This window comes from Anoplopoma fimbria, chromosome 24 (genome assembly GCF_027596085.1).
Source record: "Anoplopoma fimbria isolate UVic2021 breed Golden Eagle Sablefish chromosome 24, Afim_UVic_2022, whole genome shotgun sequence".
In the NCBI taxonomy this organism is placed as follows: domain Eukaryota; kingdom Metazoa; phylum Chordata; class Actinopteri; order Perciformes; family Anoplopomatidae; genus Anoplopoma; species Anoplopoma fimbria.
The window spans coordinates 6,377,179-6,404,953 of record NC_072472.1 but is presented as its reverse complement, the minus strand read 5'-3'; the positions used below and the strand labels follow the sequence as shown (position 1 = coordinate 6,404,953).

General features: G+C 37.1%; 1 protein-coding gene across 1 annotated transcript; it reads left to right on the top strand.

The window, feature by feature from the left end:
• Nucleotides 1-36: 36 nt before the first annotated feature.
• On the top strand, nt 37-27,440 carry zgc:77151 (uncharacterized protein LOC337153 homolog). The gene is made up of 12 exons (XM_054625915.1): nt 37-165; nt 12,035-12,187; nt 14,607-14,714; nt 19,431-19,638; nt 20,076-20,303; nt 20,977-21,083; nt 21,774-21,921; nt 23,715-23,767; nt 24,818-24,915; nt 25,052-25,235; nt 26,257-26,460; nt 27,068-27,440. Exons 1-12 carry the CDS (start codon nt 145-147, stop codon nt 27,341-27,343), a joined length of 1,788 nt encoding a protein of 595 aa, XP_054481890.1. The 5' UTR covers nt 37-144; the 3' UTR covers nt 27,344-27,440.
• The last annotated feature ends 335 nt before the right edge of the window (nt 27,441-27,775 follow it).

Below are 27,775 nucleotides of genomic sequence, written 5' to 3'. Positions count from 1 at the left end.
TTTTTTTTTTTTTTTTTTTTTCTGGCTCCCCTTCTCCTCTCTTCTTCTTCTTCTTCTTCTTCTTTCTGGTGCGTTTGTTTGTGTGACGGCGAGTCCCGGCGGTGTAACCGGAGAGGGGCCTCAGAGAGGGAATGCAGGACTGCAATGGAGCACAATGCAATACAGGTAAAGCCGATATATGATTTACTAATAAATGATTTTCTCCCCTTCACACGCAGCCGGCTCTGCGGGGCTTTATTCCCACCGTGCGGGGCTGTGCGGTGAACGCATATTGGGGTGTTTGATTTCATTTAGTTTGAGCATGTCGTATTGATTGTTTTCCCGTATCAGACTAAGCCCAGCCACAGAGAGTTGCTCTGACTGCAATTGCAACTTTTATTCAACCGGGCGCAACTTTTTTTTTTTCTTTTCTCTCCTCTCTGTGTTCCCGCAGCAGATGTAGAGAAGAGAGCTGGTACATTGTATCTGTTTTGCGGTGAAACGGTCGGCTGTGACACCGAGCTGGAGCCTCGTTTTATAGCCGACAGTCCTCCGTTAAATTCCGCTGTAATATTTCTGATATTTCCTCCGTGTTAATGATTAATTTCTTTGTGTGTCGTGTCGACAGGCTCTGCTTCTCCTCTGGCTTCACGTTACCAACCCCCACTCACTAACAACACATTGGCTAAATACAATTTAATTTATATATATATATAAATATAAATATATATATATTATTTTTTTTGTAGTCGACAGGGACTAGGTGGAGCAGCAGCAGTGTTGGTTTATAATAGGAAGCATATTGATATTATTATCAAATCCCTCCCGACATTTTGTCTCCAGTGTAATTACCACAGTTTAAGGAGGAATGTTAATATTGTGTGTGTGTGTGAGTGAGAGGAGGGAAATGTTGAGTTTTTTGTACTTGAAATAGCGAAGATTAGTGTCTGCCTCCAACAAACCCAGGAAACATACAGAGGACACAGCTTGAGCAATGTGGCTTTTTTTTTTTTTTTTTTTTTTTTTTTTTTTTTTTTGTTGTCGAAATTAAAACGAAGTCATTTTCTTTTTTTTTTTTTTTTTTTTTTTGTGTGGACAAGAATCCTTCATGTAGTGACGTTGGTTATATTTCATATTCCAGCGATGGTTGTGTATATTTATTTTTTAAATAATATATTTGTATTTAAATATTAATTTATTGCAGTATTTAGAGTTTCCCTGTGGTGAACTTGTGTGTGTGTGTGTGTTTTTTTTTGTTTTGTTGGAATAACAGGATATAGTCAAGGTCAGTACTGTGTGTTAAGATAACATTTATTTATTTACGAGACATTTTTTTATTAATATTCGTCGGAAGGTTCCCCTCCTCCCTCCCTCCTCCTCCCTCTTCCTTCCCGTACTGAAAACTGTGTATTAAAAAAAAATATATATATATATATCTCACTGCATTATTACAGAAATATCACGAGAACTGACGTATGCAGGGGCAGATTAAGGGTTTCCATCTTAAATTCTTGTGAGTGTGTGTGTGTGTGTGTGTGTGTATTCACATTTTAGACAGAGGGCTGCCTCTCAGCTCAGATTATATTATGTGGTTTTTATTTTCCTGCCTGCTCAGCCCTGCCTCGTTTCCACCACTAGGCTGGAGCACTGTGTCAGCTGGCCCTCCCCAGGGCCACAGAAAAAAAAAGAAAAAAAAAAGATATTCATATAACACGCCTATAGTTCATAATAGTATGTTTATGATACATTATACTCACTTGATGGTGGTACTTATCATATGGTCTCACTATAATTTAAGTTAAATACATGTTTAATATTCATTCTGGGGCTAAAACTGTCTGCAAAGCTAATCTTTGATCTCACTTTGTTGTATTTTTACTTGCTCTTCCTGCTTTTATTTATATATATATATATATATATATATATATATATATATATAGATATATAGCACTGTGAACTTTCCTTGTTTGACGCGCTCGTATAACTACAAATAACCTCAAACTATTGATTATCTATTGAACTTATATATCAGTTCATGGACAGCTGCATTCATTTTTTTTGTCACTTAATTAATCATTTGTCAGGCAAACATTCCCCAAATGATCTGGTTCCAGCTTCTGAAATATTGATATTTGCCAGATATCTAAGTCTTATATGATAGTACATTGAATATTTTTGTGTTTTGGCCTGTTGTGTAGTCAAAACAAGGACATTTGAGATTTTTATATACAGTTACTCAGCCTAGTCAGGAATATAACCACTAGCTTTATCCATCATTAATATACAAAAGTTGCAGCTCTATTAAATAATTGTTTAGCTTTTTTTCTGACTGACTGGTATTCCGTATCTTGAAGTTATACTTTAATTTTATTTAAATATATTCTGTATCTATAATCTGGCATTAGTGGCCAATATTGTATTTTACTTAATTATTTTCTTCTATTTCCTGTTTAGTATTCTTCCATAATACTTAGTCTGTAGTACTCAATAGTCTCTTATCCTTCTTTGTTTTCCATTTCCTGTTCAAATGGAACTTACTTGGAGGGGTTCCCCCTTATCCGTAGAGACTTTGTCTTTATTTTAAGTTTTTCAAAGTATTATATTATGGTCATAATATGATAGTTCTACAGTGGCTGATACTCTGTAGAGCTCACCAGTTCATTTATTATCGTATTTCATTCTTTCCTTTTCTTGTTCCATCTCATATTCTTATAAGTAACTGTTTACTATTCCTTTTAATATTTGTCGTATAGTACTCAATATTGTCCTGATCATACATAACTATGCTTATTTACGTACCATATTGCGTATAATAATCTTAAAAATGAATTTGATTGGTTTGGCGTAGTCAATGAGTTGTTTGAAATTCATATAATACTCATTTATGGAGTATGATTGTGTCTTATCATACACCATAGTGTCTTTATCTTTATCATAATCTCCCTACCACAATTCTATTAAATCCTTTTTATAGTGGCTTACAGGAATCAGTGGTGGCTTTAACTGATTTAATGCTATTCTTAGACCTTGAATTTATCAATAATATAGGTTAGCCCTCATGGCGTATATTGTGTATGTAGAGCTAAGTAGTGATTTTATCTCATTTTATACCACTCATTCACGATTTTTGTCAAAGAAAATGATTTAATGCTCCTTTTTATTATACCTCTAATGTCTAATACGTTGTCCGTCTAATTCTCACTTAATTATATTCCATCTCATATTGAATCCAGTGTGATGGTCCAGAAATAAACCTATAATTCTCTCTAGAGGCTCACAGGAGCCAGTGGACACCTAATCTGACTTCATGGTGACTGAATCCTGTTAGACTATTACTATAATATTACGTAAAATATATTTTAAATACTAATAAGGGCTTATATTCTACCTGTGGAGCTAAATAGTGATTTTACCTTTCTTAATGTTATTCAGTCTCCTTTTGTGTTCCCTTAAATGCCTGTTAAATAATCCTGTAATACTCGTCAAGAGGCTAATACTGTCTATAGTACTCTGTTGTGTCTTGTATTATATTGTCCCTTGTATCATAATAAAAAGCCTTTATTACGATAATATTCCTTGAATACATGGCTACAATATTCATATAGTGGATCATATTAAGTTTGTAGAGATCACTTACTTTTAATCTATTATTTCTCCTTTTTTATTCAGCTCGTATACAAATATAAAATGATGCTGTTATTGTTAATGACACTGTTTAGTCTTTGTTGATTATACTACCTCATGTGACGTCCACAGTATAGTAATCCATAAAAACATTGATTATATTCACCTATGTGCTCGCAACACACAGCAGAGACTTAATGTCTTAATGTATTCAGAGTGACGTCTGCAGGACCCACAGGTGGTCATTTTAGTGGGTCTCCAATCAAATTTGTGTTTTTGACAAATCGTAACTAGTATTTGATGTAATATGGTTATAATTATGTTTCATTCATATATGTTTATTTACAAAACATTACACAAATAAATACAAATAAGCAGTGTGCGTCTTGGACGCGTAGATAATGAGTTTACTGCGGCCGCACACCTAGAAACATCTCTGATTTATATTTTCTATTTGTTTATATCATCGAAAACTGCCTTCAGGGAACTCGGTAGTGTTTTTTATCAAACTTAATGTTCATAATTTGTACATAAAAAGCTATTTGTATCCTAATGACTCAATATAACATTTTTAGAGCCTTACATTGTATCTGTGTTAAGCTGTAGTTTATTTTATTTAATCGCTCTTGTATCACTAAAGCACACATCTGTAACATCTTAATATTGACTTGAAATGTACCTGTGGGACTCAGTGCTGGCTTTACATTGAATATTTAACATTTATTTCATCCTATCGTGTCTTAATGATATTCCTATAGGCTCTTGCAGTTTGTTTAGATACTTTCTCTTCACTGTCTTCTTATATTCTTGCTTTATGGGCTTTGTATAGTATCTAAGACGCCCTGCAGTGATTTTAAATGTGCTCTTGTTGTATCTCTATAATAGTCCACAAGAACTCTGTTTGATTTAATCCTCCTGTGGTTCTTTTCAGTTTCACCTCATATAGCAGGGCATATAGAGTAAGTTTGACATTCAACAGTGACCTTGTCTGTTGCAGTCTTAGTCTCGCTTCGGGTGTAACCGTAATATTTATTTAAATACAAATATCAAGTTCATGTAGAGACTCAAAGTCTCCAAGTGATAGTGAGCTTGTCTCGTTTGACGTTGTTTTTCACAAGTGTTTTTTTTGGTATCTTACAGTTTTACCACAGGGTCCTTTTTTAAAGAGTCTGTTATATGCTATCATGACGTAATTAAACATCATGACTGCATTATGTTATGTGGCGATGTTTTTTTGGTATTAATATCCCTGTGTATGGCTGATGTATATTTTCTGCTGTGACATTTATTCCGTATCTTTCTAAAAATTGATCCTGGGCCTGCTGCAGCTGGTCTGCAGAGCTACAGCGGGTGGGGGAGGAGGTTCTGCCTGTGGTGGGGTATGAGTATTGGGTGGGGGAGGGTGTGCTGGGTAGGGGTGGGGATTGTGGATGATCAACACAGGAGTGAGGATTTGAGAAGATTCTGCATTTAGGCAGCAGGCAGGGAAACTCGATTGACTGGCTGGTTTAGAAACCGATCGAGGAGGAAATACAGTTTGTGCCTTTTTTATATTTTGCGAATCTTCATAATCCATTTATTAAAATAAATGAAAAGCAGCTGCACAGCCGGACACAGCCTGAGCTTATACCGTGTGCTAGGACTTTTATATCGTGTAGATATGGTGAATGTGACCTCTGTCCGCTTAATTTGATTCACTTAATATGAAAAATCTGTCACACATGTTAAATTGTTCAGCGATGCTTCATTCGAACATTAGAGCTGCAACAATTAATCATTTGATACATTTGTTAGAGTGAAAGAAAACCGAAAAGCAACTGTTTTTGATAATCAATTCATTATTCATTTTGAAAGAAAGAAAACTCCAAATATTCTCTGGTTAAAGCTTCTCAAATGTGAGAATGTTCTGCTTTTCTCTGTTTTGTATCATAGTAAGCTGAATATATTTGGGTTTTAGACTTTGTTCAGTCAGTACAAGACATTTAAAGATGTCACTTTGGGCTCTGGGAACTTCAGATGGACATTTTGGAGACATTTTTCAAGACTTGGTGATCAATTTACATTGAAAATAAGCTTTAGTGTCCGCTCTTAACACTCACCGCAAACTTTTGTTAAAAGCTTTCTTTAATTTTGTTAGTTAACTGAAATTCTATGAATTGCGTGTAACATTGAGATAAGACTAGATAGATCTCAAGGAATTAGTCGACTAATTGATTAGATCCACTCAAAATGTAAGCATGTGATGCATCAATTCAAACTTTCAGTTGTTTTGCTTTTTCATTCACAAATGCCAATTGCTTGATTAGTCAATTGATTGTTTTCACTAAAAAAATATGTATTTCACAATTTCAAAATCCATATTTAATGTCTTGTTTTGTCCAACCAACGGTCCAAAACCCAATGAAATGAAGAGTGTACTCTCACAGAGGACGTAAAAGCAAATATTCCCATTTGAGAAGCGAGAACCAGCTACATTTTGGCGTTTTTTTTCTCAAAAAATGTCTTGAAGGACAAATGTTTTATTTAGATAGTTGCCAATTCATTTCTCGCTCGATACATTTTTGACTAATTGCTGCAGCTCTTAACGGAATATCTTTGGGTTTTGGACTGCTCGTTGGAACAAAACAAGACATTTGAAGACGCCACATTGGGCTCTCGGAAATGAAAAGTCGAATAATTAATCAGCAGATCATTAGCTGATCATTCAGTAGTGAAAATAATCAACGGTTGCAGCCTCAAACCGGACAAAGGATAATAACTGCCTAGTGTGTCACTGAGTAATATTTGTTTGATGTTTCGGGTCATTTGCGGCTTGCACGTTGCAGCTGTGGGGTTGTATATTATGTTTCATGTAAAGCTGCTGTAATTCAGTCTTTTCTCGCCTCTAACTCCAAACAGGGGATTACAGAGACGCAGAGGCTGCGAGATGGGTTCAATATCAGAAAAAACAGCAGTATTTTCATGGCAGCGTTGTCTTGTTTTAGGGCTGTAAAAACATCATGTCTGCTGTGTTGTACATAAAACAGCTGGTTTGCTCACGTTTGAGTCGATCATCTTGAATACATTTTGATATTTTCATAAAGAAAGGAGGCATGATACATCTTTAATATCATTAAAGGATAAGTCTGGTGATAATTAATAACAATAATTCCATCTGATCTAAAGGAAAATATACAAAATGTATATGGAATTTATTGGCTTAGGTATTTTTTTTAAGGAAAAATGCCAAATCAACTGGTTCTAGCTTCTCCAATTTACAATATTTGCTGTGTTTTATGATAAACTGTACTCATCTATAGGTTTTAAAACCTAAAGGTGATCAAACAACAAATTCATTAATCAAGAAGGCATTTGGGAGATATTATATATAAATAAAATCTTTATTTGTACTTGTTTATACAAAAACAAAAGCCATGTTTTTGCTAAATCACACTCTAACCTTGACATAAAGTCCCCAAAAAACTGAATTGAAACTTTCGCCAGATGTGACCTTTTTATTTGGAGTCAAAAGTTTTTGAGTGAAACATAACCTGCTGTAATATATAAGCAAAAAAAAACCCTAGATAACTATTATGTTGTATCTCTGTTATTGTTTTCATATTTAAATGGCATTATTAAGAAAAAGAACTACACTCAGTTTCTGTTAAAACAAGTCAGATCGGCCTGTGGATTTACTGGTATGTGAATAAAAACACAGCTGACTGAAGCTTTGGCAAGATCCAAAATGGTAGCTCCCTGGCAGACACAGATAATCATCAAGGAGAAAGTATTTTCTGTTTAAAGGTCTGGTACTGATGTGTGAAACAAAGGCAACCAGTTTAATGACACGCCATCAGACCTCCAAGCCTCGAAACAGCTGTGGAATCAAGACAAACTGCCTCCATGTTTTGAAGGTGTGTTTTGGTTTTATGCTTTTCCACAAACCACTCTGGGTGTCGGAGGCCCGGGGCTCCTCACACTTCCTCTTACCAAACAGTGAAATCAAAACTGCAGGTTTATTCAGCCAGCAGCAGCGTTAAAGACAGTATTGGCTTTCAGATGTATGAACCCGCTCGAGGTGAGCTTGATTTATTGTTTCCAGCCGCGTTAACACCCACAAACAGCAAGCATTATCTGCTTGTGAGGTAAGACGGATCAAGTGCTCCTCATCTCTTACAGAGTGTCAACATACAGGAAGCTCCATGTAAACCGAGCTGTAGATTAAACAAAGACAAACTCCACATGAGATTCATTTTAGCCAAATGGCACATTCGCCATTTAGAGGACAAAAAGGGGAAGCTGCTGTTTATTGTTTGTGTATTATTGGTTTTTTTAACTGGATCCCCATTAGCTGACGCCAGTATGACTGCTGGAAAACATATTTTAGGTTATGAACACTCTATCAATACTTAATAAGTCTGTTTTAATATTAGCATTTTATATTTTTCAACATTTTAGTGCTGCAAAATACAATTATTTTCATCGTCATTAATGTTATTTTCTCTATTAATTCATTATACAGCTAGAAATTCAATGTATTGATTATGAAGTATGAGTCACCTATAGCAGCTTTATGAATACATTTCATTAATAATCAGGTTGAATGCTTCTGTAAGACCTGTTTGAGAAAACATGGTGGACGTGTCAGTGGTAACAACCAGTTCAACATCCAAAGATATTCAGTTTCAAAACAAAGACACAGAAAATATTCAAAGTTGAGAAGATGGAACCTTTTTGTATTTTTGCTTTAAAAAAATGGCTATTTATTATTGATTGAAAATGTTTTGCCAATAAATGATCTGTCTGTAGACTAATCGGCAACACGACTTGTCGTTTCAGCTCTAATATATTTTTGTTTTAAAGAAATATAAACAATGTTTATTTTGGTAAGGCTGCTTCTAATAATTCTTTTCAGTATCAAGTTATTAATCTATGAAAAAATATCTGTCCCAATTTCCCAGAGTCCAAGATGGCGTTCATCATCATCATTTTCAGTTTTTCAGTTTACAACAATATAAAGCAGATAAAAGAAGATGCTCGAACTAGAGAACCTTTGTTGTTTTTAAATTTCTTATGTTTCATATAAGAAAGCTTAACAAAACCTTTTGCAGACAATGTGATTTAAAAAAATTTCCTCATCGACTAATTGTTTTCAGCTCTTGATTGTAATTTATTCCTTCCGAATACATAAAGGGAAATTTCATTCAAAGCAGGTCTAACCCCTGAGAGAAACTGAGATGAATAATGTTCACAGTGCCTCGCCCAATTTGAGATTTAACAATAAGCCTCTGCTGAAGTGAAGCGTAATACAGGCGTTTTCTGAATTAGGTTCATTTAGTGCTTGTTAAAGGACCCATTATAAACCAGCATGCAGCTCAAAGCTTCCAATTTACAACAACGATCTGTTCTGTTGTTTTTTTCCGTTGTACCTCAACGTTAAAATGACAAACGGCGTCAAAACATCCACCTTTTTTGAGCCACATGAAATGAAGGTGTAATGAAAATTGAGGTTTAGTCACAGCAGCTGAACACTCCCACTGACTAGCAGATGAAGGAAGTCAAACTGCTGTGACAGAATCTGTCAAAACACTTCTATACAATAACTGTCAGCTCTGGGGAAAGAAATACGATTTTGTAATTTTTGTCAGATAAGAAAACGTGGAAGAAGAAACAAAAACACACTTCATAATAAAGAAGTAACGCATTTCTATGACGTTTAATTTAAAGCTTGTTGGACTTTAAGTTGCTTTAGTGTTGTGTTGATTTTGTTGATTGAGATTTTATAAAATTAGATTAATATAAGAAAGAAGCTACAATATATTCTTTTTAATTTCTCAAATTGTTAAAATCATTTATTAAGCACCAAATATTTGTTTTGTTATAAATAAAAAATCCATCAGTTTTGGACTTTTGATCCAGACAAAACACTTTGAACTTTTGGAACTTGTGGGGGACATTTCTCAGTATTTTCTCATCTTTTATTGACCAAAAAATTATCTACAGATCAATTTATTCTGAAAATAGTCGATAGGTGAGGCCCGACCTTTGAACCTCATAAATTATGCATAAATAACAACAATGTACAGCAAATACGTGAAACATTTTCTAACTGCCTAAATCTGAGCCCAAAACATCACATGACAAACTGAGCAGCAGAACACATTTGTCATGTTTCCAAAGTTGATGCAAATGCAACACTTCCTGTAGCTGTTTCAAAGTAAAAGCCATCTACCAAAGAGTAGGGCATTATGGCTTTTACTTTGAAGCACTTGCAGGAAAGTGGTTGGTTTGTGTCTCATTGGGTGCACATTAGCTGAAACCTTTATTTATACAAGGTTAACTCACTGAATTCTTGCTCTAATTTGCAGGAGTTCTCTGTTTTACAGGAACACACACACTTTATTTTGACTTACATAATTAAAATATGATAAATAAATGATAACAAGGATAAAGATGGCAATTAAAACAGTTGTTTACAGCTGGTGGTAATGTTTGAATGATTTTAGGTGAAGCGTACAATTTCACTAATAATTAATTCTTGGCAATTTCTAAAATAAGACAGCCCTTACTTTCAGCGTTTAATATCTTTAAAACACACAAAGGATGTGGTTTGATATCCAGTTGGTATTCATGTACGTACAAAGGGCACAGTGATGAGGAGTGGCGCTGCTTCAAGTCATAAAGAAGGAAATTGATGTGTGAAATGAAAGCAGTAGTGAGAGTAGTTACTTTCATTTGTTATGAGGTGATAACGGGGCTGCAGGACCCTCCGATGAGATGTGACCTGAGAAGGTCACATGACTTTATGCCATAGTGTGGACATTACCCAGCATACTCAAGCAATTTAATATTTGCCCTTTGTTAACAACATACACATAACATTTTAATCATTAAAAGGAGAGTTCAGAGAGGCATAATCACTCCAAATTGTTAATAAATTTAAACCTGTGAAAAATCTAAATCCTGTGAGATTTAGTTCTTGACAAAAAAGAAAACAACAAATTTACAAGATGGATCCTCTGCAATACATAACAGACACTGAATGATTAACTACAGCTGATGATTCACTGCTTTCCGGGAATCATGTGGCCTTCATACTTTGCATCAGGGTGAAAGTAAAATTTAAAAGGCTGAAATATTTCTAATAATGTAACCCTTTAACTGTGGATGTTTATTTTTATCCAACACGTGGATGCAAAGGCTTTTCAGATCAGTTAAACGGGTAGTGTGACCACTGTGTTGTAGTGTAGCTAATGATTACAGGAAGTAAGCTATCCTTTTGCAAAGTCAGCTGTTTGATATTTCATTTTTTTTTTTTCTAATGTCAAAAAGTTAAATGGATTTTATCTGGAAAAGAATTGTGACATACAGATGATTAAGATCATACAGGTCTATACATGTCTTAATATTCGTCATGTTTACTTTATTGGCAGTAGAACTGGCAGTAGTTATGTCACTGCAGGCTTCATTACATGTTGAACAAAAGGAAAGTGCATCACTGTCTTCAGCTTCACTGATATCTGAACATAATTTGAGTCACTATCAGGAGTTGCAGATATGTCTCTGGCATTCTCAACAGTCAGAGGAGTTAATTTTTAACATTTCCCCTTCGAGTGTTTTAATAGACTGTAATACAATATCCTGCTCTGAGTTGCTGTTTATACATCTTTAATACGCTGCTTCACTGCAAGCACACCTCTATTGTCAGAGGTGTTGACAGATTTGGATTTTCGTGGCTTGAATTTGTGGCTTGAACGCACCCTAGAAAACGTAGGGGAGACACCTTGGGCTCCATGTAGCACACAGGCATTTAAACTTTATATTCATTGTATTTATCTCTGGTGTTTTCCCCTTGTAATGCATGCAAATATATAATTGTAGAAAAGGCAGAATTTTATAACACTGAGAATGTACCAAGGCTGAGGGTTTCGAATCCTCCCCCTTTCCTGACGATCACTATTAAATAAAGGCAATAAATCATTGTAGAAAGATGTTTGGGGAGAGAATATACCTTTTTTAAAATTTGTTCTACAAAACGGCATTTACGTTAATTGTGAGAGAGACGTAACTGAATGTTGCTGGCTTGATTTGTAATAATTTATGTTTTTACAAATGTGATTTTTAAATAAGATTTTGTTACATATGACTTAACTCTTTAACGTTGACTCTCTGCAGTTTCTTTTCCTTTATTCCTGAACCTCTAGGTTTAGAGAATCTTAGTTTCCTCATCTCTAACGTATTTCCTTTTCTCAGTCTTATGTTGCTTCATCAGGAAGCTGAGATCACATTCAACTACAGATGGTATTTCTGTCTCTGGTGTTTAGTCTGGTCTACGATCGTTATTAAAATGCCAAACTCAAACCGTGAAAATGCCATGGGTGCCACAGCCTGTTGAGCCGCACGTGGGTCTTTAACTCTTCCTCATCAGTGCTGTCTTGTCTGTTACTTTCAGTGGTTGGGTGCCCCCTCCTGCCAGCGAGGCAGCTACGCCTTCTATAAGTCGGTTGGCAGCAGAGCTCAACCCGACGGGCCGGTCCAGGTGTGGAAGCTCGGGGAGTTCTACTTCATCCGCTGTGGCCCGCAGGATCCAGTATGCATCGCAGAGGTGAGATTACCTGCTCATATGTCAGATTAAAGCTGCTATCATCATAATTCTAATAACAACGACGGCTCACATGACTGTATAATGTTAAAGGGGGTCGCTCTTCTTAAGGAACCAAGAGAATTGTCAGCTGACTCTGCAGTTCCCCTCAGATTGACAGGTTACACTACCTGCTCAGCAGTAAACAGAAGACACACACAGTCAGAGAGCAGCTAGTGAACATAGTTGAGCATTAAGCAGATAAAGAGACAGATATTTCCCTCAGGAGATGGTGGAGACCAAAAGCGGCGCTAAAAGAGAGTGAACGTTAGACAGTGAATGTTCGTGTTGCTTCGGATCCACTGGTTGTGAATGATTTGAAGCTATTGTTATGCATTAGTAATATAAACTTTACAAGGTGATAATATTTCAAATGTTTTGCTCACAGCTTGTTTATTAACACATCAAAGGTAATACTATTGAATCATTACTAAAAAAAGCTTGCATTACAACAAATTTAATTGAGGCAGAGATATTCAGAATTCTAGTCCCGAGTAGCTCCATAAACACTGGATACAACAGTTCCCATAATGCAACTTGATATCATTCATTAGACCATCCCTGACTGATAAACAGCAGGTGTGATTTTACAAAGCTCCTGCAGAGCCACAGAAGACATTATTCAACTGTTTTCACCAAAATTGTAAATTTGCTTTGTAGTGCCCCTTTAACTGTTGTTAAACTTGCTGTCTAACCCAAACTAATTGTACTAATTGAATCCTAAATGGGTCACGCTGCTGCACTCCTGCCTGCTCACATGAGCTATAGTAGACTAATAGTATGTTTTATTGAGTCTACATCCCATGGCAAGGCTAAATTTAGTGGATTCAGGTCAGGAGCTGAAGAAGCGTTAATGAGCTTGTATTTAGGTTGACAGTTCTGTATTGACAGTACATGATTGTGATGACGGATGGGACGTCTTTTGTTCAAACACTAAACACTGGAAAGAGAGAAACAATGAGCTAAAACAAATGAGTCAAAGAAACTGAACTAACAAGTTTGTCTTCTTTACTAAATCAATACAAATCAGTAAGAATCAATGGGTCACTAACAAACAACAACAAATGGAGCCCCTTTTCAGACGCGCAGCCCGTTGCATAAATCTGCAATTCAACATGTCGGTCTCGTGTCAGAATAAACACCTCCGGTCACTTTGATGTAAAAGTCTTTCACAGTCAGACCTAAAACGCTTTCACCACTGAGTGTTGTCTGATTAACATACAGACTGCAGCAGCAACACACGGTGCAGTGGTTCCCACAGAGTACATTACATTACATTACAGTACAGTCATTTAGCAGACGCTTTTATCCAAAGCGACATACAGGAAGTGTATTCAACATAGTTATTCAAGATAACTACTAGTCTTAGAGTAAGATTGTATTTGTGGTGGGAGACCCGCTAGGGGGATTCCCTACACTGATTTTGATACAATGGCAAAAAGAATGTTCTTCAACATAAACTTTTACCAATTGCATATTTATTTTTGGATGGAAGTTAAAAAGTTCATAATTCCCTTTTTGATATCCATTTAAACATCTACTACCAACAACTGTATTTATTCAAGTTTAATTACATTTTAATACAGCTTGAAAACGTCTCCTTTTGATTCAGCCAAGAATCACATTTGACCTCCAAACCTGAACAATCTGGTCCACTTCAGTTCAGTTCACATAATGACGTCTTTAACACCCGACTTACCAGCCTGTAGTTGTTGTTTTTTAGGCTCAATATTCATCTTTCTGTCTGACACTCACCTGATTTCCTTTTCCGTATCCTCATCTCTGTATCCCGGTCTACACTTAAACCACAACAACATATTTATTTTAGCTCAAATCCCCACTGTATCTAAGTAAAGCCTTAGACTCTTAATCTGGTTTTATCTTAAATTCTTAAAGCAGTGAATGTCAAACATTGCGTATCTCCCTCTCGTTCAAGGTTACAAGACATTATAATATAACACAATAATATTTTTAAAAAACCATAATATTGCCTGAGGATATCTCTGGGTATCACAAATTATAAAGTACACAACTCTTTCCCAGCATTACCTATTTTTAACAGTGGTATAGGTTAACTAGAGTTTTGGTAACTCTAGAAACGTTCTGTTAAACTCTTTAATCTTTTGACAAATGTTGTCTGTCAAGTGTAACTGGCTGGTTTTCAGTTTGACTACTTTGCATTTCTGAGCTCAGTCAGATGTGTTTAATCAGCCTGAAGGTTGCAGAATGTTCTCAGCTCTCAGAAGAACATGTTCAAACTAAATATTATTATTGTATTTATAGTTAAATACACGAATAAAAAATGCTGTTTGGAAACCCCCAGTAATCAAAGGTTTTCAGACAACTGTGTTGACTTTGTGTTCTTCTTCTTCTTCATGTTTAGGTGACCTTACTGTGGGAGGACCAGACACGACGCCACCTTCTGGCCAGCGCCAGACTCTACTTCCTGCCTGAGGACACACCGAAGGGGCGGACCAGGGAGCACGGAGAGGTGGGTCAAAGGTCACGGGCGCCTTGCTCCAAGCGTTCATCTCCACATGGGAGGATATTTCAGTCACATGTTTATTCTTCCATTTATTTATGTAACTAATTCTGTAGAGCCCTGTTTATGTTTTTATTACACACTCTTGATTCAATTTTCCTTCAACTACACCAAGAAATAAACCACACGCATATAAAAACGTCTATATAAGGCCATATCCTCCACAGGATATGACACACTGGAGACAAAATAAAAGTTCCTAGAAGACCATATGTTTTTACTTTTATTTTGTCCATCACGTTTATATCATGAGGTTGACCTTAATAAGAAAAACACCTCTATTGTTAGCTTTTGAATTAACCCTTGGGGGTCAAATTATTTTGATCATACATCAGAATGTATTTGTGGTTGTAAAATGTTGTATTATTAATCTGACTCTGCCAAGTTATTAAATACATTTAGAGGAGTAAAAAGTACAATATTTGCTTTTGAAGTGGAGTGGAAGTATAAAGTACTTGAGTAAATGTACTGTCCACAATTAAAGCCAGATAAGTAAACATAATTAACCTTAAAAACTAGAGTACCACATACATTATGAGCATTTTTCAATATGAAGCATGAAAAATCAGAGTGATGTCATTCTGCAATTCCTGCAGTCTCTTAACGGGAGTGAACGTCTCCCTAATACAATCTGGGGAATGCATCTATTAATAATCTTGTCACAGGAACTCTCCCTCCTTTTCTTTTTTATCCAAACATCTTTGGCCAACAACCTAAACAGGATAAGTCAAAGATTTCTTGTTGATCAAAAACTGTCTTTACTATCTTTTCCTTTGTCCTCATGCAAAAATCTTAAATTAACCCTTAAGTAAAAAACATTATATACATCTAAACTCTCCGTGGTCTGCTATAATTTAATGATCTGCCTAATATAAATTTAACAAAAAAAGAGTAAAAATACTTTAAACACAACATGAATAGAGTAAGAAGTATCAGATGTGGATATCTTCTGCTGCTGGGTGTTTTTGATTAACACAGTTCACATTCAGGCTGCAGCTCAGCTTTCACATGAAAAGCTCCCTTTGGGAATGAGACTAATGTATTACCCAAATGTAAATCTTTGATAATGGCGTGTCTGAAACCAAATTTTCCACATTTCCAACCTAGATATTTCCACTGTTGATGTCTCTTTATGGATTTTCTGAATTTTCCTGGTTTGAAATTGAGCCTTTTGAAAGTTGTTTTTACAGGAATCATCTGAAAACATTTTCGGACTCAACAAACAAGATACATCGTGTTAATTATTGAGCTTTAGATGTGCTGGTCGCTGTTTTTATTTCAATTTCTGCACAGAGCCGGGCTAGCTGTTTCCCTCCGTTTCCAGTCTTTATGCTAAGCTACGCTAACTGACTTCTGAATAAGTACCATCTTCACCTCTACATTAAAGTCGTGACTGTAATCGTACAAGACTGAACCTGTAACATTTTAGCAGGACTCAAGTCTGAACAAAGGATGTTAGATTCATGTGAAGGTAACCAAAGCAAGTTAAATACACAAACGCACCTCCATTTTGCTGCATTTTTTGCTGTAGTGGTCACAGTAATATGTGTTCTTAATGTGCAAAGAAGTAGCCTATTTCATGACATGGTGAAGCTCTGTTTGAGTATGTCCAGGACTGAACAGGATCACACCTGACAAACTGGAATGGGAGGAGACGTCAGCTGTTACAGCTCCAATTTATACCACAGACGTAAATGAGCTACAATATAGTTGGTTTGTGCAAATATTATCGAAACAGGCTAACATTGTCAGCTCAACAAAAAAGATAAGAGATGGAATCAGTTATGAAAAATCACATGTAAAACATTTGAACTCGCTGGACCAGATATTTGCAGTAAATATTAGAAATTGCTTAACAGGCAGTGGTGGAGGAAGTATTCAGAGCTTTTAAAAGTAAAACCAAATGAGCAATACCACAGAGTATGAATACTCTGTTACAAATACAGTCCTGCATTCAAAATGCTACAAGGCAAAGTACAAAAATGTGGCTAGTTTTAACTACTCAATATCAGTTGTGGATTTTAACTTAGTACATTTACTCAAGTAAGATTTTGAGGTACTTGTCCTTGACTTGAGTATTTCAATTGTTCCCTACTTTTTACTTCTACACCAATACTTCTGAGAGGGAAAAATGATACCTTGTACTTCAGTAGATTTTGAATACAAAATATAATCAACTAAAGATTATGATGTGTTATTATACATTAATCAACCCAGCACTATATAAAGTTATTAAAATAAGCTGCACCTTTTACCAGCTGCAACAATAAAGTGATGCGTCACAGATTGTAATCCAGTGATATTTTTTGAAGCCAACTTATTTTTCATTCATATTAGCTCAGCAAAACCTCTGTGTGGTCTCTTTAGTAAATAAGGACAAATACAGTTTGACTGTTTAGCTTCTAACTACTTTGTAAATATCCCTCACTGGCTTGTTTGGTTTATACTGGAGCTCAGATTTCATTTTGCACAAATAAAAACAAAGACTAAATTCAGATAGAAAGGAGGAAAGAGGAGAAGAGAGGAAACCTGTGTTACAATGGAAAATGATTTACAGATGAATAAATAGTGACCAAGTCCAAAATGCATTTCTGTCTCATAAACTTCCTCTTTTATTTTTAAATGCTGTGTCACATGCAGTGGTGGGAAAGATACTCATACAATTTACTGAAGTATAAGTAGCAATACAACACTATAGAAGTACTCTATTTCAAACAAAGTCCTGTGTTCAAAATGTGACTTGTATATAGAAGTATTGGCACTTCTAAGTAAAAGTACTCAATCGGTGTTATATTATTGGATTATTATTATTATTATTATTATTATTGGTGTATTTCAATATATAAGCAATACTTTAATGTTGTAGTTGGTTGAGTTGGAGCTAATTTTACCTCATATACTGCAGGAGTATCTAATATATAAATAAACTGTATAATGAGATATAATATGATAATATATTTGAGAATAATGAGAAAGAAAATTAACAGAGAATTACATTTATGTACATAGAAATGCAGAGTGCCATTTTGTTAGATTGTCAGTTAATATGTGAACTAGTTTCTAATCATACTTGGAGACAAATTCACCGTATGGCCTTTTAAAAAAGTACTTTAATGGTTCGATATTTGTGTGGTAAGCTGTGAAAAGACGTTAAATCACTTGTTGTTTTTTTAATGGTGGAAAGAATGGAAGGTTTAGTTCAAGCTCATTTTGTGTTTTCAGCCACACAGCTGTTTACTTTTTATTATCAATCCTTATTTGGGAAGTTAAAGCCTGATCTGTCTCTGACTCAGCAGGTTCTTTTTGTGTTCTCACGTTAATGTCAAGACTTCACCAGCAAACCAATCAAGATTTATTTTATTTATTTTTGAGAGTTGGCACATGTTTTGACAGTTCTCCTTCACATGACTGACTATGAACGATCAGGTGAAAGTTGAACAGGTGGAGCTTGGGAGGAGCGGAGTGACAAGAATCTAACAATCTTGTAATAAACTTACAGTAACAGTGTTAAAAATACTTCTGGCCCACATCTAACGCCTGCACATGTGTATGAATCATCTTTTCCTTCTATTTGCTAACCAGCCAAAACCAGATTTTCTTTTCTTCATCGAGTTAAAAGTTAGTCCATTGTTGTCATTTCTCATTGTTTGTTTTCTGGCCTGTTCTCCTTCCTCATGCTTTGTCAAGAGTAGTGATAACAATCAATGCAGCGTTTCAAACTTAATTTAAAGATAAAACTTTATCAAGTGACTAGTGAGATAAATGAATGAATACAAAATGGAAATACTGTTTGAACGCCTGTGTTGTGTAATGCTCTTACAACTTAAATCATGTTTAGTTTCCTCAAGAGAAAAATTGAAGAGTGATCTGCATAGACATCTATTTAAATCAAATAAATATATATGATTTCTGATCTTATTACCCGTATCCAGTGGTTGATTGAGGCTCCCAGTCTGACTTTGAGCTCGGCTGTTTTGAGGTAGAGTCCCGTCACTCGCTAGGGTGGGTGGGGAGATGAAATGAATGAATATATACATATAAACAATGGTGATTTCTTCCCATGGAGCAGACTTGAAAATAATTTTGGCTCAGTCAATTTCAGCTGTCAGTCAGCCAAACTGCGGGAATACTTTGCTTCTCTGTAAATCCATACTTCCTTCGTTTTAATTAAAAAATCCACCTGAAAGTAGAACCTGTGGGAATGATGCCCCTGCCTTTGCCCGTGGTTGTTTAAATACCTACATCTGAAACACTTTCAGGAACCGTTGTTTTCTTGTCCAAACAACAGCTTTAGCATGCTGCAGAAAAAGAGAAGAAGCATTTGGGCGACACCAGAATAAAGAAACAAAGTAAATATGTACGCAGGCATTGCCATTTTACACACTGAGTAGTGTCAATCTGGTGGTGTTGGATTAAAATAATACTATTTACCAGAAGATGACTACTTCCCACAGTGACTAAGTGATTAAAGATGTCAAGTAGATGTTGAAGCCTTTATTTATTAATGTATTCATTTAGTTGGTCACATGGTTTAGTGTTTTTTTTACTATCTTTAGAATTTGATGCATGATATTTTTATTTAATAATCTTTTAAATCTCAAAAGAACAACAGCTCATCCAGAACAGAAGGCTAATAATGGAATGAACCTCTTCCGTGTGTTTCAGGATGAGGTTCTGGCGGTGTCCAGGAAGATGGTGGTGCGGGTGGAGGACCTGGTGCAATGGGCGTGTGCAGAGTCGGCAGGTTGGATCAGCAGCTTGAAGCCGGCGCCCTGCGGTACCAACGGCCTCCACAAGCCTCTACAGAGCAGCGACGGTAACATCAGCAGCGACAACAACAAGAGCAGCGAGCAGCTCCAAGTCAAAACTGAGAGTAAGTAAATCAAACGCACCCTTAGACCCCACAGTGATTGGGGGGGTTTGGTGGAGTTAGTGCATAAAGTAAATAAATGTTGTTCTTAGTCAATTAATAATATTAACAGTTTTTATTTTTCAAATCATGTGTTATGCTACCAACAAATAAATCTAACACTTCTTGTAGACGTTTCACAATAAAAGTCTACCAGAAAAGTCAAGAATTATGTCCTGACGACTTTTATTGTGAAACACCTCTGCAGGAAGTTTTAAGTTTCATTGACCAAAGCTTAACAGCCTTTCAAAGAACAGAGATGAGTACAGTGATGGAAAAATAATGAGTCAAAAATGTAAACTCTGAGCAGCAGAGTGGTGAGTGCTGTAATGATAGTATTAGTGCAGTGGAGATGGACATCATGCGGAATCTGTAACATGACTCATCACTTCTCCTCTCAGGCGACCTGGTGGAGCGTCAGGGCATCAGAGTGCTCAGCTACCCGCAGTACTGCCGCTTCCGCTCCCTGCAGAGACGCATCCAGGACGGAGCGAGGGGCCCGGGGCTGCAGGACCCCCACCTGCTGGCCCTGGGAGGCCTCAAGGCGCTGTCCAACATCCGGCTGATGTTCTGCAGGGACACCTTCAACCACCCGACGCTGGAGAGCGCCAGCTTCTCCTTGCAGTTCAGTGAGTGATACTTGACGATAATACAAATCTTTTTATTAACCTTTTTTCCTAAAATGCTTCTCAATAGGCGACAAAAGAAGGTTATTTGTCTGAAATACTCTGATACTGGATCAAACTGTTTCCAGGTTTTCTGTGTGTCAAGTTTGTAGCTTGGTTTAACACAAATTTATTTATGAATATGAAACAAAACAATCCAAAAGCTAACAAGCTCAGCAAGCATTGTGTTGGTGATTTGCAGATGAAAAGGCATAAAGACATTTGTTTCAAAAGTCTTAAAAGTTTTAAACTTTTAGAGCACATGTAACTACATATATGTCAATGAATATTAATGACCTAAGAAATATAATTGCAGTTCCAGTTTTTCCAAAATGGAAAACTTGTATTGACAAGTTGATATATTATATATAATCATCTTAATTGGTCATTTCTATATTTTGTGTTTCTTTGTTTCAGTGTACCAGAATGATTGTATTCTATAGCTCAGATAATACATGACACATTTTATAATTTATATTTGGTTAATGTGAACATTAACGTTTCAAAATAATACAAAGTGTAGCTGCTGCCTCTGTGTGTCACTCCGAACTCACTTATTAGAAGTCTGGAGCTCTCTGAAATAATTGGCAAGCACTTAAATTCCGTGCCTTTTTTTGTTGTGTTTCTTTTTCTGCAGGATGTCCGTCTCTCAGTCTTCGAGGGCGACCTCGCAAGAGGAGAGGCCGAGACGACAAAGACTCCCCGAACTCCGGCCAATCAGAGTCCTGGATCGAGAGGATGAAGGTTTGTTCTGTATATGTCATTTTCACGCTTCAGGTTTTCTTTTCAATCTCAGTTTTTTCACAGCTGTATCTTCTTTGTTTACTTTGTAATTGTTTTTTATAAAGGCTTAATTAAATGCACAAACTAGCAGGTTTTTACGAGTCTTAGAGCCAGTGTTGTACATTTTAATAGTTGCAATAAAACATGATGAATACCAAAAAAGGTGAGGAAAGCATCTTTCAAGAAGCAAAGAAATGCATAATAACACAATAAAATCAGCCACAGCTGTACTTTGTTTAGCGCTAATTAGAAAATGTTGGCATGCTAAAATGTAAACTTAACAAGGTAAACATTATACCTGCAAAATGCAGCATGTTCGCCTTGTCAATATGCTGATGTTGGCATTTAGCTCCAACCACTGTTGTGTTAAAGTACAGGCGCTATTGTAGATTGTTAGTCTTGTTCATGTAGATATGAAAAGTGGAGGCATATTTAAGATGATGAAGGAAACTGATAATTACTGTATTAACAAGGAGGAACATTCAGTACATATCTTCACTGACATTTTTACGAAACAAACCTCAAAACGACCTCAGCGTTGAATGAAAACGTCTGACAGCTTCTAGTTCCATTATATCTATGACTCTGCTAACTGGTTTGGTTTAAACTAGTTGTTCGTTAGTCTTTGTTGTAACGCTCCTCTCCTCTCAGGAGAACGTGATGGGCAGCGTGGAGGTCGGCTGTGAGGGCAGCTGGCTCCCCGACCCTGAAGAGCAGCTGTTCCTGGATCAGCTCTTCGCCCACATGGAACGCCTCGGCTCGCCCATCCACAAAGTCCCCAACCTCGGCTTCAAGAAGAGTGAGTCTATTCAGTCTTTTTTGTTTTTATTTTGTATTATTCCTTCTTCTGTCCGTCTTTCTTTTCAATCTTTCTTTCAGTCTTTTCCTTTTCTTGCAATTTTTTCTTCTTCTATGTCTTTAATATCTAACCTTGTTTCTTTCCTTAGCTTTTTGTCTCTTTCTTTTCTGTTTTTTCTTTCTGTCTTTTTTTCCTGTCTTCCCTTTCTTTCTATTCTATATGTCTTTACAGGTCTTTCTTTCCTATTTTGTTTCATCTTTCATTTTTGCTTTTCTTGATCATGTTGTCTGTCTTGTCTGTCCTTTCGCGGTTATTGTCTTTCTTTCTTTGTTACCTTTTCTTTCTTTCTTCTTTTCTGTTTCTCTTATGTTCTTTTTTTATTACTTTCTTTCTTTTTGCCTTTACTTGAACTCTGTCCTTTGCTTTCCTTCTGTATTTTGTTCTTTCTTTCTCTAAAAGGTGCTCTTTTGGCATTTGAGAAATTGATAGGTTCAGTTCATCCCCATCATGCTTGTGGCTAAATCTGTCCGAAAACATTTCTTTTCCACCTTTTCATTTAACCAGAATTTAACTCTTTTGAGATTAAAAATGTTTATCAAGAGGCCAAAAGTTACAGACTGGCACCCTAAATCAGAAACACTAAATATATCCCACAAAATAGCAGATTAATAAAATCATTTAAAAAATAAAGTAATTTAGAAAATCACATTCTAGAAACAACAGCAGTCTATAACAGTGCTGCGCCAGAACATGGACGCCCTGCAGCTGAAAACTCCTGCTCGACAGGTTTCACGATCACACTTGTTTCTGTGTGTTCAGGCTTTATTTCTTATCTCTGCTGTCGAACGCCCTTTCACACTTTACCAACTGCAGAAAATCCATTTTACTGCAATAACTGAGTTTTTTAAAGCAACTTGGAGGCAGAGTTTTTTTATTTTGGCTTTTATTTACAGTTCCTTGAGATTGGTCATTTGGAAAACAACATTTTATAACACAATCTGATCATATCACCACAATTCACTTTCACTATGAGTGTACAAATGATAATGTGGCATTATTTATAAGAATATGAACCTCAAAACTCTCTGCTCTCCTAAAAGAAAAGATATTTGACAACATTACATTTATCTCTATCTGCTTTTTAGTTGTATTTAGTCATATTTCAAGTTCAGTTCAAGTTTTTGTATGCCTTCAACATCAACTATTATGTTAGCTGATTGACAAAATATAACAATCCAAAAATACATTCAGCAGAATAATTCCACAACTCAAAATGTAAACACTTTTTCATTAAAAATATACAAATGTATTTATATATTTATATTGTATAAGTAATTAAATATTAATTCTGATAAAATACAATATATATATCAAGTTCAATTAAATATTAACTATAATTTGAATTTAGATAAACTGATTACAAAAGTTTTTAATAGTGTTTGATGTAAATATGTGGCAGCTGAATCCTGATGCGAGTCGGTGCTTCTGCGCTCTGTTTTGGCCTGAGGATCATTAACATTTCCTCGTACCTGATCTGTTACATCACATTGAAGCCGCAGACAAACCCTGATAATATAAAAGCAGGAGGGTTTGTTTCTGTATCTGGATCTTTACAGGCAGAATAGAATACAATTTGCATCGGTTTTTCATTTGTCATTTGTGTAGTGAAATTGAGTGTTTTTATTTCACAGTTACAACTTTTATCTGCAGTGTTTTTATATTTGTATTTCTCCAAAAAATTTCCACTTGCCATGCTGCTGATGTTACAACATGTCCACCTTCTCTCTCCTTAGTTGACCTCTTCCTCATGTACTCTGTGGTCAAGCGGCTTGGAGGCTACAAAAGGGTGAGTCACTTCAAGTTATTTCAGTTTCACTATTTAGCCCATTTAACCTTTTTATTTAAGGGAATAGTTTGATATTAAGGGAAATTCTTATTTGTTTCCTTGTGGAGAGATGTATGAGAAGATTGAAACCACTCTAAGCTACCATCAGCAGCCAGTTAGCTTAGCATAAAGACTGGGAGCAGGGGGAAACAGTTAGCCGTTTTGCTATTTTTTTTTTGTGCACTTGCAAGTAATTCAAATTGCCACCTTTTGAAATATGTATGTGTTTAAAAGAAGAACCTGTGTTTTGTTAAAATGGTGCCACATCTTGATCGTGGTTTTACTTTGTTTTTGGTGGTAAAAGTCAGCAGCAATCTATAGGAAAAGGATATACTTATTCTACATTAAATATGAAAATGTTACTAATCGCATTGTTGACCATTTATGAAATTCATGGCTTGGAGGTATTTTCAGTACAGAAAAATCCACCCTACCTTTTTTAATTCACTAACATTCAAGTCAATATTTGTCTCTGCAAAATGAAACAGTGGAGTTCTGGCTGAGACATTGAGTGACAATCAATCATTCCTCAGCAGTTTACAGTAAATATACACACAACAATCCCAGCTCTACAATCAATGTAAACAGGCAGAACGGGACAGAAACGGGCGGTGTAGTTTCAGCTCAGTGCTGCGCTGTTCACAACAAAAGGCCCGTTCAATCGTTCATCTCATCCTCTGTACTGAGCTGAGCCTTGTACTGAACAATCCTGCATTATACAACATAGTGTTACACCCCTAATGACACACTGTATAATGTATGTAATTGTTTCAACACACACCACTCCACTCACAGGCACAAAAAAAATTCATTTCTCATTCAAATGAATTTGCATTCAACCCACGCAGACTAATCCTAAAATACCTCCCAGCTGTGGGAACACTTGATTAAAAATCCTCATTCGTTTTTCATGATGAAGAAGGTGAACCCAGCAAACACGCGTTTCTTTTCTGCAGAATTTCAAAACTGATCATTTTCACATTTGTGTGCGTGTGTGTGTGTTTGTCACAGGTGACATTGGACCGTCTCTGGAAAATAGTCTATAACGAACTGGGAGGATGCCCCGGCAGCACCAGTGCTGCTACCTGCACCAGGAGACACTACGAGAGGTCAGACAGAAACACCAACCCCACCGACAAAATCCTGAAAATATGAATAAATCATTCAGGCTAAAACAAAAGGTCTAATTGTAAATGTCCATGCACTTAGCCTCCTGTAATGTGTGTGTTTATGTGTGTGTCTCAGGCTGATGCTTCCTTATGAAGAGCACCTCAGAGCAGGAGGAGCAGAATTCAAAATCCCAGAATCCCCCATGCCTCCGAAACCCAGAGGGATAAGAGGAAGGAAACCACTTCAGAGAGGCAGAAAACCAGGACCCAAATCCAAGGACAAGAAGATGACGACAACCCCTGCTGCTGTTTCTCGTACTGTGAGTGACAGACTGTACACAATAGTTTATTTAATATTTTTGATTCATTATGTAATGACTTTGCTGCTTATTCAAGCTCGTTTTGCCTCCTGTTCTGTTCTCTTTTGCTGCCATTTTGCACCGCAAGCATCTTTTAATCAGAAATGTGTTCTTGCCAACTTGGGCTCTTCATCCCAGGTCTTAAAGAAACACTGTGAAGTTTAGAAAACAACATCGGAACGAGTCTTTTTAAAAACCTTTTGGAAATAAGTGGCTCCTAAGTAGCAGAGTTATGAGAAACTCTTAAAATGAAGAGTGTGTCAGCCCTGTCTTTGGCTGTTTTTGAAGTTTTTGGTTAAATGTTTTGGATTAAAGTACATTTTAATGGTGGTGAGTTAACAAAGATCCAGTCGGCCCACGTCAAAACAATCCACAGCGGAGATGATGGTTAGCACAACTCTGCACCACCGTGACTGGAAATTAAAGTCAGTTTGCATCGCTGATTAACTTAGCTGTCCAAAATGCTCTTCAGTGTACAACAACACCGATTCAATTAAATAAATAAAGTTAGTTTCATAACCATTGCTGGATTTCCAGGTAAAATTTCTGCTACACTGTTAAAGTTTAAACATTTGTTATATCAGCTATGAAAAATATCACATGACTGACTTAAAGTTTTTATTCTGCTTCATGTATGAAATCTGTGAAATCGCCTTTTGTTAAAAAGTTGCTCTCAGCAACTTTGTGAAAACACTAAGAGGAAGCTGTTTTTTTAGGAACTTAGTAGAAAGCAAAGATCCTTTAATAGAGATGGCAAACAAGGGAAATGTATTGATATTTGAACATTTCAATGCTGGTAAACTCAATGAACTTTACATTATATGTACAACAGCAATAAGTAATATGTAAAAAAAATACAAGAAAGTGCAACTAGAGTAAAAGACCAAAAACAAAAACCCAACAACATCCTAAAGACATGAACACACCCAGCGGAGGCTTTAGGACCCTAGATGTGAGCGCTGATCTTCGTCTCTCTGAGCAGACCGTGAACCCGATCGGCGCCGTGATGATGAAGAGAGGCCGAGGCCGGCCGCCGGGCACACGCAACAAGGCCACGCTGATCGCTCAGGCCAAGATGATGGCTCAGCAGCAGGCCAAAGCCAAAACGGCGCCCGAGCCTCAGCAGCAGAGTCCTCCGCTTCCAGTCAGAGGGGAAGGTGGACCGACACCCAGCAGCACCCACAGGGTAACGAACTCTACGGTCATATACTAGATCTACAGTCATTGAAATGATGACTCATCCATGCTACATACTACCATTTATGAAATGATCACCACCTGTAGGCTTGATAGGACTTAAATGTAATATCGCAATATTGAAAGTTATTTCTTTTAACTTACTTAAACTATTCAGAGCTGCAATATAAATATGATAATAATAGTGCGAGTGCGATAATATAATTTCAGCTGGTGTAGTCAGATTTATACAGCCAGCTCCAGTATTCAGAGCGAGAGAGTGAAATCCACCAGTGGGATGAGACATTCAAGTTTTAAAGACCTTTTATGAATAAAAGTGATACGGAAGATAAATATCGTCATCATCACTATGTGTGTAATGTATGGAAAAGTCTGCTGGTCCTCACTAGCAACAAGAAGAGAGCTACATCCCATCACTTTTATTCATGAAGGTCTTTCCAAATGAAATGTTTCATCCCACATATACATATATTTAGTATTTCATTATCAATATTAGATGCGTGTTGAAGCCTTTTTAAAGGCTGACAACAGATACAAAATATTAATAAACACTTTCCATGACCTCCTTGTTCTTCTTCTCTCCTCCGTCCCTGCAGCCCATCCAGCCGGCTCTCCTCCCTGTCAACATGCCCCTCACCCCCGACCTCTCCCCCATGTCCGCCCCCTTCCTCCCCTTCCTGCACAAACCAAAGGAGCCGAAGCCGGACCGGGGGACTCTGCGGCTCCTGCTCCGGGCGTGCTCCTCTCCACGCTGCCTCGCCACTTCGTCGGAGGATCTCTGGGCGGCTTCAGCCCCATCAAAGGCGTCTGTCCTCTGGACGTCTTCAGGAAGCGCATCAGCCTCCAGAGAGGCCCGGAGAGCCCGGCGCTGACGCCCCAGGACCCGACCCAGCACCTCCCGACCATCTACACACTCCAGCCCAAAAGTGGGAGCCCGGATACGCCTCATCCGAGCGGGGACCAGCTTCAGCCTCAGCCCCACCCTCCCCACCCGCCCCACCAGCAGCACAACCGCTGCACGGGGTGTAACGTGGACGAGGCAGCCCAGAGAGGAGGCAGTCGGGACCCGAGGAGCCGGCCTGCCCTGCCTCCTCTCCGGGTCCTGCCTCTGAACCTGGACTGCAGCGTTCAGGTGTGCCAGCTGATGAGGACTCGTCTGGGCTCGTCTCAATTCCAGACCTTCACCCGCCGACTCTCTGAGGCCCTGTCCCAGGACCTGACCACCAAGCCCCCCTGCTCTCCCATCACCCCGCCCCCCGAGCAGGCGCTGCCTCTCAACCTCAGCAAACGCTTAACGGTTAAGA